This window comes from Columba livia, chromosome 21 (assembly GCF_036013475.1).
Source record: "Columba livia isolate bColLiv1 breed racing homer chromosome 21, bColLiv1.pat.W.v2, whole genome shotgun sequence".
Lineage (NCBI taxonomy): Eukaryota > Metazoa > Chordata > Aves > Columbiformes > Columbidae > Columba > Columba livia.
Genome location: NC_088622.1, coordinates 2,886,707 through 2,901,116, shown reverse-complemented (window position 1 = coordinate 2,901,116; position 14,410 = coordinate 2,886,707). Strand labels below are relative to the sequence as shown.

The following is a 14,410-nucleotide window of genomic DNA, read 5'->3' as shown; positions in this document are numbered from 1 at the left end:
AATGAAGAAGCAAATGGGGTGTCCTTCAGAGCTAAGGGATGCTTTCCACCACAAAAGGGATCTGTGCGCACACCCACATACATGTCTATGGGTATTCTCTTCCAGTCTTGCTACACAATGCTCACCTGCCTGTGTGATGTGTGCCGTCTCGCGCTGGAAACAAGTCTGTGGCACAGAAAATAAAAGAGGAACCGAATGCCTCAAAACCGGTTCCTTAAAATGGCGTAGTTTGCAATGGAGCAGCCGAGCTGGCCCTGCGGGGGCCACCGTCACCAAGAGCTGCTCCGCACTGCTCCAGGTTCAGCCGAGGGTCTTTCCTTGCTGTTATTCCACTGAATCTCTTCAGGAGATGAATTGCGAGCTGGTGACAGCCCGGCCGGGCGCAGGAGACAAGCGCTGTGGTTAGAGGTGGGCAGAGCAGTGAACTGAACCTGGGAGCATCCGAGGTGTTTGAGGCTCAAGGCAGAACAGAGAGATTTCCGCAGGGATCTGCCGCTTCTGCTTGCACAGCGGAGACCTGCGCACACCTCCGATACAGCACCGGGCCCCATGGAACAACACGCAGTGAATTTGGGGAAGGTTCGCCGTGTCTTTCCATTAGGCAAGCGTGCAGCTTGGTGACTCTTGCAAGCTTGCTGTTAGCGGGGTGACACACAGCAGCACAAGTGTCTAACGCTGGGGTAAAATTGCTTGCTACTTCAAAATTAAATTAAAGAACGTTAAGCAGAGTTACGGTAGTGACAGGAAACAATAAAATGAGGTTCAGATGAGGTTGAAGCATATTGTGTTCTCCCAGCAGCAGGATGTGTTAAAGGAACCTATTGCTTTAATGACAGCAAAATCTTCCAGTTTTATATGCTCATAATTAAAGGTTGAGAGAAGAACTTGCTGTTCTTGGACATAGTCTAAAGAGGATTTTTTTTTTTTGAGAAAGATTGAGGGGGAAAAAAGTCCTTATTTCCTGGATTAAGAAGGAACAGAGAAGGCTCTGTGTTTGTAAATATGTTGCATTACACCATGCTCTTCAGTAATTAACCAGGTGGAAGTCATGGGAAGGGAATGAAACAGCACATGGATTTTCTTAGAGAAAATAAACCTGACTGAAGCAGCACCTCAGAAAAGACATATTAGTCATACTTATGAATTTACAGTTTTATTGGAGTCATCCTGCCTTTCTGAAGCCCATGTGGTTTCAGTCTGACATTCTTAAATGGATCAAACAGGTTAATTTGTCCTAGATGTTTTTATCACGTGCTTTTAGAAACAGATTTGTGTTAGATTGCTGCAGTACAGAAGGAAACGGAACCGGGCGCCTCAGTTCCCGGTGCAAACCCGGGGTGCTGAATTTCAGCACGCAGCAGCAAATTCTCCCTGCCAAGCCGTAATCTCTTGCTAATAGAAACCCTGACGTATAACCCCAACTCCAGCTTTGCGACGGCGTTATCGCCGCGTTGATAAACACGCCATCTGAGCGCTGCTAGAACATAATGGCTTTGTGTATCTTGTCACGGTATTTGTTTCTTGGGATAAAATATGGGACCTGCAAGTAACACATATGCAAACATTAACATGCTTGTTCCGTGTTCTTCCTGGGTTATTTATAGCTCCCTGTTTACACATTGTGGGAGGACACTGCAGAGTCGAATCCATTTCATTGGGGAAGCTCAAATTATCAAATGGTATTAGGAGATCTTCTGTTGTGGCTGCTCAATAGCCATGGTAACCACTTCATAAAATATAACCCGCGTCTGACAACATCGCCTGACCTTGCAAGCCGTGGGAGCTCCTAATGCATCCTCACAGCAATCATCATCCACAGCATTTCTTTAAATGGTGTTACAATTTGTCTTCAGTGAGCAGTACAAACAATGCTGACAGAATTCTGCCGTAAATCATGTTTTAAAGTTAAGTAGTAAAATCGAAATGTTTGCCTTAATTTGTAGAAGTGTAGAAACACGCGTTTTTAAACCATTGTGCTCTAGAGCTGCTTCCGCTCTTTATCAAAACTTCTTGTGCATCCATAGGTTTAATCCTCGTGGTTCTTGGAGCCCTGTGTTGTAAGACTATTTGAGCTCAGCAGCTGTCATTTCAGATGCCTTGTGTGAGTAGCGCAGATCTGCACCATTCAAATGCAGGCAGCAAATGTGTTGCATGGCATTTGTGCAGAGAGGAAACTTAAACTGCGTTACACGCTCTGTTGTATGAGATGCTGGAAAGCAACAGGTCACTTCTGATTTGATGTGCAGGTATTTAGTTCTTTCATACCTAAAAACACTTAGAGGTCTCTATTGTGCTTGACTTGAAGGAGTGGCTGTTCTTGCTGCAGGCTGAGGGAGAGCTCAATGTGAATTAACGGAAGACTAGAATAAGAAGGAAAATCTGAAAAAGAAAATGTTTTTCAAAAACCTTGGTCGTTTTGTTAAGCTTTAGAATTTCCATCTGAGTTTCTGAAGGTGATTTTTGTGTGCTTTGTTGTTCTTTGTGCGTTACGCGGCTTTCTCTTGCCTTTCAGTAGAGGCACACAACTATTTTATAGTTTACCTTAATGGCCCAGTGATAATTCTGTATGACACTGATATAGGTGATGGTGTAATTGGCCAAAATGTCAGAAAGCCAGGAGGATTGACTCAATTAGTATTTGGAAGTTTGGAAGAGCATTCCAAGCCCCTGTTCCTCAGCACGGCTGCATGTTGGCCTTCCATTCCCAGCAGGGATTTTTGACATCTCAGAGTTCAAAGCACAACAGTTCATCATAGGATTTTTTTTAATACAGAGTTGAATCGCAACACAAAACAAATGTAAAATAGTTAAAGGGAATCTTAAAAAAAGAAATAAAACAGTCCCTGGAGAATTGAGATACACCATAAGGCTTTGGCAAAATGAGGAATAGGGAATCAGGGCACTTCACTTTATGCAGTGGACTGCGTTGCTCTCTTGTATTTCCCTGTGTGTTTTTCATCTATGGTTGGAGTGTTCCAGCCCTGGTTTCTTCTTATTCCCCTGCAGCTTTTTATGTCACGTTTTCCTGTCTATGCTCTGCTAACTGATGCTGCACAAGCATCGTCGTACCTCTGATCCCATCCATGTACCTCGCTCTGTAGATGTCTGTGGCTTCTGACAGCGAATGGGAGGCCAGTACCTGGTTAGTGGGAACCTTCTCCTTGTTCAGGAACCCCAGTCACAGAACTTAAACTCCAGGGTGCTCTGTTTGCCGGTTTAAAAGGAGCAGGTGGGATCATATACTGGAAGGGACTGTAATCTCAAAGCAGATACAACTGGTGGTTAATTCTCGTCTCTGTGCCCCCCGGCGCGTTCCTGGCGAAGCGGAGCAGTCGTGCTGGTTTTGAGGGTCAGGGTTAGGTAAGGACAGATCCTTGTGGGAGCCTATCTGCAAAATAATATGCATGAGGTTCCAAAGAGACTGCTCACTCCTATTCAGCATTGTGGCAGCTGTTTATGAGGCTTACAGAACACTGTTCCAGTAGCGAATTACCTTTTGTGGGATTCCTTATCCCCTAAACAATATAGAAGCCTTTAATCATCGGCCCACCTCTTTCAAGTAGATGTTTGCAAGACGTGGTTCAAAATGCATTAAGCCAACCTGAGGTATGTCTCTTTTGAGGGAATTATTTTGATTCTCATCTCCCCCAGAATGTTGGGGCCCATATACTTAACATCCCTCTCTTTTTTTGCAGGTAGAATTTGCTATTTGCGGGTGTTTATACCTGCATGCTTATTACAGGAAAAACAGTAAGGACTGGCCTTTCCAAAAAGAGGCACTCCCTGTGTGTAGTGTTCTGATTCGGTACTGATTGGTGGTGGTGAGATGGCTCAGATTGACCAGGAGGAGGACGGTATTCCCGAGGGGACAAATGAGCGCAAGGGGCAGCTGCGGGGGCCCCAGCGAGCCCCGCAGGGCAGCGCGGGGTGCGGCACATGAGCCACGGCAAGTGCCGGGGGGGTGGGATGGAAAAAGTCGCCGCCCCGTTGCAGAGCCCCCGGGGACCGGCGGGCGTTAATCCGGCGGCTGCTTCCGCGGGGCTTTCCCGGGGCCTGGGGCCCCGAGCGGGGGGGTGGCCGCGGATCCAGGCCGCCTTTTGCGACGCGCCCCGCGGGTGCCGCCCGCCCAGCCCCGCCGCGATCACATGCTGGGCGGCCGCCGCCTCCCGCCCGCTCCGCTCGGCTCCGCTCGGCTCGTCCGCTCCGCCCGGTTCTCCGCAGCCCCGGCCCCGCCATCGCCGCCGGGCGGCCCCGCTCGCTGCTCCCGCCGCGTCCCGCCGAGCGGAGGATCGCGGCGGTCGGCGGCTCCGAGAGGGCCGTTCGCTGGGATCGCTCCGAAAATCAGGAAGGGTGAATCCGGAGGGTTCGCGTCGGCGAGGACTCGTTAACCCCTGCGGCGCCTTCTCCGGAGAGTCACTTTACTCCCCTGAAATCAGCGTTGCGTATTTGTATTTTCTTTCCTTCTCCTGCTTCTTAGTTGAAAAATAGACTCGGAAGAGACGTGCAGCAGAATACCGGGGTCGTGTTGGAAAAGAACTGACGGTGGTACTGACTTTTTTTAAGCTTCGAATGTTGGAAGTTTGACATAGAAGGGGAATGTGGTTTGGATTTCTCGGTATCTTTTCAAAGCCTTTTTCCCCCGTCTGTTTGCAGTTGCTGTGTCGATGTACGTTTTCTGTCGGCAGTCCCGAGCCTGAGAACGCTGTTTGGCTGTTGTGCTGCTGAACAAGGTTTTTTTCCTTTTGCTGACATACTATTTTTGTTATCTTTTATCGCAGAAACGGTTTATTAAGGGGTTGAGGCAGTACGGCAAGAACTTCTTCAGGATCCGAAAGGAGTTGCTTCCGAATAAGGAGACTGTGAGTACATTTGGACTTTATGTAATTTGCTTTTTCTCGTGCTGCTTCAGTGTTTTGATCTTACGAAACTATTTCCTTTTCACCCTGAACTAAATTGTCTTCAGGTGAACGGCAGAGGAATCCACAGCCAGAAAAGGCAGCTGTAATTTTTGTAGTTCAGTTTTTAGGTCTTGCTGTGTGAAAGATGTTACATAAAATAGTCGTCATTGCTGGCCGGAGTCGCTAAGGTTGCACGAAGTGTATTTATGGAGGCTGAATCTAATTTTAAATTCTGACATTATGATGGGATAATACATTTATGTCACCCGGTTGAGCTCAAATGGCAGCGGGTGATTAAAGAAAGCCTAAAACAAACCGAAATCTAACAGGGTCTGGAAGGCTGAGGTCTGTGCCCGCTGCCTCTGCGACCTGCACAATTCGGTTGTTGTATTTAACTCTTTGCGTTCCTGAGATATGTGGACGGCAAGCGCGTAACTTCAGCGTCTGAATTGATTCGTGGCTTATTACTGTGCTGAACTTCATAAAGCTGACGTAGCTGTCATTCCATCGAAAATCCTGGCAAGTGCTTAGAGGGAAGATGGACGGGGAGGAGTGGTTGAGTTCTTCAAAGGAAAGGAGGCTTTGGGAAGCCTTGGGAATCTAGTTACTTTGCCATTAGTTCTAATTGCCCGGCTGCTCTAGAAGCTTCGGTTCCTATTCTGCAGGTGTCACTGAGCTGCTAGGAGGGCGGTTTTGGAAAGCGGTTTTCATATTTGTGCTGAATTTAGAAGGGAGGTAACTCAGTGAAATTGAGTTAGACTATTTGCTAGCAGTGTGGTAGTTATCCGGAAGATATTTATTTAAAGCCTCACTGGTGGTTTAGACTTTTGCGTCTGTGGAATTGGGATATTCAGTTGGGAAGAACGTTACTGTAAAGACATTTTAGAACGTGGCACTGACTGTAGGATGTTTCCATTCTCTTCTGAGATGCTCTTGTGAGATAACGCTGCAATATCGCAACGTTTTGTTGGTGGTGAATAGTAACACTGCATAAGTCAAACAGAAAGGGGGTGGTGAAAAGATTCCTGGAGTGCCTCGGTGTGCGTGTTCACCGGTTCTATGGCGTATGATGAGAAAACTTAATTGCCAATCAAGTGCAGGTAGACTTTGCTTTAGCGTTCTCTTGGATTTTGAGACGTGAAGGCCCAGTGCTGGAGAGATGGCAGCCTGGAAGGAATGCAACGTCGAACAAATGCAGTACACGGTCAGCATAAGCAATCCTTTCCCCTTTTCTTTAGAATATTTCCTAGCAATATATTTAGAGCAAATTGCTATTCACTGTAGAAATTATTTCTGCTGGCAGTAAAGTTACCAAGAGGCAAAAGTACTAATTTAAAGTTTCAATTAGCAGCAACTATGAAATACGCTTTTAAACATAAAGCGTCTCTTTGATAGAGAAAAATAGTTTGCAGGAGAAAGAAAACTGCAGAACTGGGAGTGGGGGGCAGGTGTGTGACCCCCTTGTGTGACCTGACTTCTCCATTTGAACCCGCCTATCAGGCCTAAGGCTTTTTGTAAAAGTTTTGCCATTGGTGTGAAACTTTGTATAAGCTCTCATTTTTCAAGTGTTACACTTCTGCTTCATTAGTTCTAGATTTATAGTATAGCAAGGACTAAATATGAAGTTTGAGCAAGCGGGACGTGATGTGTTGATGCCTTGGAGCTTTGGGTTTAGCTACAAATAACCTCTGACCTACAGCAGATTGTTTCATCTCCTTTCCTCTTCTTGCCCACAGGTCTTAGTTCTGCTCGCTTTTCACTCCCAATCTTTTCCAGCCAAAATTTACAGCAGTTTCGCTACACGAGACATGCAGAATAAAGGTTGCAGTAAATGATATTTGACTACCCAGTTTTGCTTTTCCTCCTGAAAGTGGAATAATGAATGTAAATTATAAGGCTGTGGAATTAATTTGTCTGCATTTTTTCATCACCAGAATAATTTCAGATACTTTGCCTGCCATTTTTGTACTGCAGGGTGAAGTAGCCCTCTAGCAACTCCAGAAACGCTAGGAAAAGGCCTTATTTTCCTGTTTAGCCACCATACCAACACGAGGTGAAACTCTAACATATTATATGTGTGCAAACGCACTGCAGCGACTCAAAGTTCTGCACAAACCACTGGAAAAGGAGTCGGGGCGTTCTTAAAGTGACTTGCTCTAAATAGAAACCAGGCTACAGGTCAATATACCCCGCGCGTTTGTAATTTATTAGCGTTCCCTCGCCAGTCCCTGAAGCCTGCGGGGAGGGGAGCAAAACCCACTTAAAGTTAAATCTCCTTATTGTAATGCTGCTTGTATAATATGGGCCTTTTCTAGACATTTATGCAGCTTTCACTGGGGGAAAACTCTCCCTAATGTCGCCTTAAGCGATGGGAGCGTTGCAATAGCAGGAGATAAGTAATACAACAGAAATACAGAATTATTGCAGAGACTGGGCCTGTTTTATGTTAAATGAAGCTGAGGCTACCGTACAGTAAGAATATAGAGGTGAATATGACACTGTGTTTCTTTTATACCATTGGAAGGTGTGTTGGCCACGGTGAGAGGTGAGAATTGGGCCGTTCTGTACTGAGTTTGCACAAGAGGTGTCCTATTTGAGTTGCTTTTTTTCCTCTCCATAGTTAACTTACCACATCTTTTCAGAAAACCCTGTATTTCTCAACGTGTGTTTTAACTAGTTTAACGTAGTTTTTCAGCATTTTGTTTTGTTTCTTCTCATAAGAAAATGTTTGCTGTGTATCAAAGCTGTATGTTTTAGGTCTTCACTCCTCCAGTTTATTTCAAAGTTAATGTCCCAAAAGTCTTCCTGGTGGGCATGAGTGTCAATGGCTGGAGCATTTGCTTCCAGCTTTTGTGAGCGAGAGCCACAGGAACTAAAATCACCTCTAATCTGAGCAAGTTCTCTGAAATGGCAACGCTGAGAGGGCTCAAGGAGCCAATAGTCCTAAGGCTGGATCAGCGAGTGTCCGCCTGCGATACTCTGGAAAAAGCACCTCAGCGTAGATGAGCTTAAATAAAACTTCCCTTGGGTTTTCATTCAAACTGTCTTAAATACATCATCTCCTCTGTCTTAAATATACCCTCTCCTCTGTTACAAATGCATCATCTCCTGTGTTCCCGTGTATCTCTTTTCCTTCAGTTTTCCCCCGGAATAGTTTTCCCTTAGCCAGCTGGAGCTGTGCTTGGGTGGCACGGTGACGTGTCCCGCTCCCATTTGGTTCATGCTTAGCAGCACTTTTGATTCTCCCCCATGATAAGCTGAACAGTTTTCATTAATAGCTTTCATATCAATGTGTGTGTAGTGAAGGAACACAGCTGGCAGTAAGTTTTCCGAGTTGGCTTTAAATGTGATCAAATGTGTTTGTTTGGTGGGGTTTTTTTTCCGTTTCGGTTTAATTTGCTAAAACTTTGTCACAACACGGGATTGTCAAAGTATTTAAAATTCTCCTGCTGTAAATTCTTGAGGTGATTACACTGAGCTACTCGAACTTGAGGGTTTTCAAAGCGCCAGCACTGTGCTAGGCCTGGGATAAATGTGCTTAAAGGCTGGGGATCGCCTTACTGTGATCTTGTCAATAGATTAACTCTGTGTTAGGACATGTAGAAGGTGAATAGAAATGTGGAGTGAGCTTGTGCAGAGCAATAGTGTCCAGGCCAAGTGGCCGTGTCACTTTGCTCAGATTTAGAGCTGGGTCCTGGTGGCTCAGCAGCTCTTGTGCAAACTTGGCTTGGGCACAGATGCCTTTTGCCTGAACTATTTCAGGCCATGGTCCCAGAAGAAACAGGTTTATTTTCCTCTGGCTGGGGCTCCCGCAACCTCCTTTCTGTCCAATCTGTTCTCTGACCAGCAGAACCATCGCCGCTCGAATGGAGGACAACGTGCGTGATCGTCCCTTTGGTAGCCGTACGTAGGTTTAAGAAAATAATATCCTGATATATCATTAGATAGCCATGGCGTGGGCTGCCGTTGAATTGAGGTTTTGGAAACCTTCATGGGAACAGGCCCAGGTACTTTCAACCTCTTCTCCCTGTTCTTAGAGCTGGGGTGACACCTCTGGGAGTGTTCTGAGGTTCTCGAGTGACTCCAGCTGTGTTCTCCAGGGCAGGTTTGTGGCACAGCCGTTCTGACCGAGGCCTTGTTGTCCGCTTGTCCTTTTTCTGAAGCTCCTCGGTGAGCTTTGTAGAGCTGCTCACTTGGTGCCGAGTCTCAAAAGAGGACAGTGAGTCTTTGTGGAGGAATGCAGACTCCGCTCTGATTTTGGTTTGAATTTCCCCATTGAGCACACAGGTATCTTTGGGGCGTGTGATTATGTTTTTGGTTTGGCTGCTTCGCAAGAGGTGTCAGTGCAGTGAAAGGCCTCGCCTCTGGGTGGGTGCTTCTGTATTTAGCTTCAAAACACAGTGTAAATAGAAGTAATGGATATCAACTGTTTTCCCTAGATCAGAATACCTGCAACGTGCTGTATTTATGTGCGTAAGAACTAAATATGCGTCACTTTCTTCTTTAGGAAAAATAGTCTCTCTTCTGATAGTAAAATCTTTCTCTCCAAATTAAACGCCGTTGGGACTTCTCTCGGAGACTAAATAAGCTGCGCTCTGTTAATGTTAGGAGACAAAATGAGTGCAGTGTGAGCTCCCAGCATCAACTTCTGTTTAATTTTAGATTGGGGTTTAGATAAACAATTTTATTCTTGCCTCATTAATGCTTAATCTTGTGTTACATAATATACAATATTGGCTTCCTGAGTAGCTCTTAAGCAGAGTGCAAATGTGTAGTAGCTGAAAGGTCACTGCGGTTCCCATATGTGCGGCTGGCAAGGTGTCTGTCCCTCGGAGGACAGACCACGGACTGCTCGTGGCCACAAGCAGCCTAAGGACCATTTGTGCAAAATTCTCATGAGCGAATGAAAGGTAAAGATTCTCCCTCGACATAATTGTTCAAATAGCAGTTTTCCTTTGATTAAAAGAGAGGGATAATTAGGCAAATATATTTTGGTCTGTTAGTATAAAGTGATTAGTTAGCCCTACACTGGCTTTTTGATATTTGCATTGAGTGGTATAAGTTGTTTGTACCAATAGCTGAGTTTGCGGCATGGGCATTATCACCGTTCGCTTTTCCCAAAGGAAATATATTTTATTTGATGGTATATTCCCCTAATGATAAGCTATTAATACGTTACATATTCAAGGCGTATTATTTCCTGCCTGTTCAGAGAGGGACAAGCTCAGTAAAGCCTTTTCTGCTTGAAAGCTGAGCCTTTTTCCTTAATAACTTGTTCTAGCCTCGATGCAGCCAGAGCTGAAATTTTCCATTAGGGTTTGAAGCGACTGCCAACACAAACAGCCACTGCTGCTTTCCATTTCATCGCTGCTCGCGCTCCCATCGCACGGGTATTACAGTCGGAGGGTTTTGTTCTTGTTAAAAGAGACAGCAGATATCCTACCGGGCTCAGTCGATTTTGGAGAACGGGCAGAGGCATCAGTTGGTGCTTTTCCTCTGCAAATGAAACCATTGATCCATTTGCATAACAAACTTCTGCGGGGAACACGTTGCCTTATTTCTTTTCTTGCCTATTTTTGTTTGAGTGTGGCTATCTTAGCTGATTGAGGGCGAGCGCTAAATTAATACGTTTGGCTTTAATTTAAAGCATACAGTAATTCAGTTCATGCTTCTCACCAGGAGCAGAATAACTAAGCCAAGGAATTTAATGAAATGCTGAGCTCATCAGAGCTGAGCTCAGATGGAGAGATTCCGAAATGTAAGTGGCCCTGAGCTGAAAGCTGTTTACAAAGACCAGATCATCTGTAAGGGACGCTCGGTGTGTGTGTTCACTGCGATTTGGCTTGTTTTGAACAAGTTTCGCTGTTAAACCCATTGCAAATGTCATCGCTTTATTGCATAATAATGAAAGAGGAGGTTTGGAAAGGTCTTTAAAGAGACCCCGGGGTTGAACTCTGGTGGACCCGGTGTCGTGGGCAGAGCTGCTGCTGGTCGGTGTTTTCGGACAGGCTTGGCCTGCGGTCCGGCTTGGTGCGTTATATACCCCGCGTGTTCCTTTAGTTGCGCTTTACCCCTTCGATCCTTGCTCCATGAACGGCCTTTGCACCTGGACTATTCGCTCTCGGGGCCCAGCGCCGCTAGTGTGGGGTCACCCCATTAATGGCCATGGTGACACTGTCCAAAGACCAAAATACCCTTCCACATATCTCTGCATCTCCATTTCAGATGACGCAAGTAAAACTAAAGAATGAAGGCACTTAAAGTGCTGTGTTTTTATTTACTTAAAATCTCTCTAAGCTTTCTCTTAAGATTATTTTCAGTTGTATTACCTTCTGTTTCCTAAAGGTAATTTACAGTGTCATCAGCTCAAAAACTGGGCTGCTTATTTGAATTTCTTACTAAGAAACCTTTGTAGATGAAGAGCATAAAACCAGAAGGTGCGTTCACTATGCCAACTGGACTCTAGAATTGCATTTAGCACGGGTAGTAAATCAACTCTGCACTCTAGTGGGGTTTTTTAATGATTAGTTTACATTACAAGATTGAAACTAATTGCTTATATATATTTTTTAAGGTCTAGAGGTAGGTAGGGGTAAAATATTGTTACAAACAAGAGAGGGCCATTAGGGAATTGCTTTGGTTTCTGTCAGGGAGCCAAAAAGGACAGTTTCTGCTTTGTAGGGAGGGGTGCGCAGCTGAGGTCTGAGCCAAGAGTATTGGGGAAATGGACACAATATTGTCTGAGTCTTCCTCAAAACCAGAGAGAACAACGCTGGGACTCCTCGTCCTGTGCCACTGCGCTTCCTTACCTTCTCTTTATAATTCACCCTCATAAGGCATTTTGTTGTGTTGATTTTCTTATTGTGGATTCTGAAGGGGTTTGTGTGGCTCCAGTTAAAATGTTTTTGTTCATCAACAGCCGTATACTTTTTATTCTGTATTTTTCTTTCCTTATGAGAAAAGGTATTACCAGCCCTCCTTTGGTAGCAGTTGTCAGATCGTATCAAATACTCAGCCATCAATCCTAAGGCCCTATGAATCTCAGATACAGAAAATAGGTGTCTATTTGAGATTTGTGCAGTTGTTTTCCATGGTCGAGTCTCTAATCCTGGGAGGATTCATTTCCCTGGCTGCCGTGCACCAAACCCCTCGTGGTGTTTGTTTCCCATCCAGTTACCGACTGAAGATGCTTCAGAACTTGTAGGCGGCTTTCAGAAAGGCAGAATATGAAAGTCATATAAGCAGTAGCGATGTTTGTGGCACATCTGTCCTAGAACAGTGCTAATGTTGTGAAAATTGGGTAACTCCTTGAATAGATTAATCTGTATAATCCTGCCTGGCGTCTGATTTTTGAAGTGGCTTAATAGAGGAATATTCTGCACATAATCCTCTCTGTGTTCCTGCTCACGGGCAGTTTGTGCCTGACTGGTGTCTTGCTGACATTTGAGTAACAACTATTCTGTCTTGCTACTGTTTTCTCCTCCTCAGCACCCACATCGTTTCCTTATCCTAATCAGAGATAACGAAGGTTAATTACAAATGTACCATTAAGGGGAAAAAAAATGGAAGAGAGGCAGCTAGATGATAGCAAATATAACTGGGGATGTCATCGCAGTGTTGTCCCAAGTGGTGCCATTTGATGTGTGTATTTACAGTGTGGGAAATCACGACTTCAAAAGGTGTTGTGGCAGTTTTCTTTGGATTTTTGAGTTCAAGAAATAAATATAACCAGCTTGGACTGGTGAGAGTCACGTTGTGGATGGGTTGGGGCGACCTGGGGTGCTCAGCAGCACAGAACACTTTTCAGTTCCTCAACACAGACGTCGATGGAATTGTTGTCCAGGTTGTGTGGGGTTTAACAGAGCAAACCATTTAGGGGCAAAAGGTATCGCACCAGAAAAAAATACATAAATAGTCAATTGGCAGAGTGTTCTATACTTTTAATGCATCTTCCCCGCCACGCTGAGCGTGAAATTAACTTTCTTCTTATACAACAGATCATTGGCCTCAATCGCTGCTTCCCGCCCCAGATGGCACCGCGAGGACGGGCTCGACACGTTCCTCGGGCACACACTCAGCCCCCAAATACATTATTCAGCCCTGAATATCCCGTAATGTGCTGCTATAACTGTACGGCGAGAACAAGACAATAACGACTTCAGGAGACAGATGCACTCATTTTGTCATCTTTGTTTCAAACCAGCTGTAAAAATGAAGCAGTGCCTGATGGCTGGTGTGCTTGGATTTATTTAGTTATTCCTGCCAGGGAGAACTCCTTGGGGGTCACACAGATTGTGGGATAAACTGAGCATGGGGAGTTAAGAGTTGTGGCTTTTGTCTAAAGGGGAAACTGAGGCAGTTTGTGCGTATTACGGGTGCTTGAGCCCCGGACTCTAAGAAACATTTAACATCACAAGCTGAAATACGCCGTTTGCTTTTGTTTAGTTTCCCTGTTCTGTATCTGAAAGAAAAATGCGTAGGAGTAGTACGGTAGAATGCAAACTCTCAGGAGGTAAGAGCGCTCCTGATTTCTTACAGGTGCTGATGGGGTTATTTTGGGTAAGTATCTGCTTGTAGCCCAGCAGCACCCAAGGGAAGAGGCCGGTTCTGCAGGGGGTGCGGTGGGGCGGGAAAGGCTGCAAATCCCAACCGTAGCCCTTTGTGTGTGTGTATGGTGGGGGATTCCTTTCTCTGCCAGAATGTGTTTTCAGGCACCTTATTATCATCCGATGTGTGGAAAACCAAGGTAGTGAAGCTGTGTGACGGGCTGGGGGTGGTTTCCCGTTCTGCTGTCGTCGTGTCTCGCAGGGCTGGGCTGCGTGTTTGTGCGTTTTGCTGGGAGGAGAAGGGTCCCCTGTGCGGGGCGTCCCAGCTAGAACCACGTTAGTGCCGCAGCAGCTCCGGTTCTGCAGTGAAGAAATGGAACACGCTGCTCCACTTGTTGCCTTCAGGCTGGTTAAAAATGTAGAGGTGGTGTTGCAACAAACACCGAGTTACACGGAAAGCCTTTTGCTTTTTACATCCCTTCTTTTTTAAAAAGCCTTTGAGTGTTGATGGGTGTGTTTCCTTCTGATTTAGGTCTTTCAAGATTTAGGTTTTCAATTCCCCTTTTCTTTGTAAACCCGAACTTAGAAACTTTCTCTTTAGGGGAGTTGTCAATGGAAGAGATGGTTTCCTGAGCAATCGCTGTATTTAAGAACCCGGAGTTTTAAGAAACAGACAAAGTGTGATGAGGTTAATGACAAAATCAAATATGCTGACAGTACTGATGGTTGGGAAATCCTTACAGGTTCTGGTCATCTGGGATATAAAAAACTAGCAGGGAATATTGTTTCTTTTTATGCTACCAAACTCTCGTAGAGCACTAAGAAATGTGGCATTAAAGAGGTGCTGATAGACGCTTCTATTTCCCTCCCCAAGACATATTTGTTGAGCTCCCTTTTCCCATCCTCCCAGTGTCCCTGACAAAGTGGATGGTTTAGTACGATGCCTCCAGACCCAGCCTTTAAAGG

The 14,410-nt window shown here is 45.3% G+C and overlaps 1 protein-coding gene across 8 annotated transcripts in view; it reads left to right on the top strand.

Annotated features, from left to right (window-relative positions):
* The window catches only part of RERE (arginine-glutamic acid dipeptide repeats), a 166,211-nt gene that overhangs the window by 118,295 nt on the left and 33,506 nt on the right, over window positions 1-14,410 (top strand). For 7 of the 8 annotated variants that reach the window (XM_065037951.1, XM_065037950.1, XM_065037946.1 and 4 more), the window contains one exon: window positions 4,779-4,859. The exons of the other annotated variant lie outside the window; for it this stretch is intronic. In XM_065037951.1, the coding sequence (XP_064894023.1) occupies window positions 4,779-4,859 (81 nt within the window). The remainder of the gene's footprint in view (window positions 1-4,778; window positions 4,860-14,410) is intronic. 8 annotated transcript variants of the gene reach the window in all.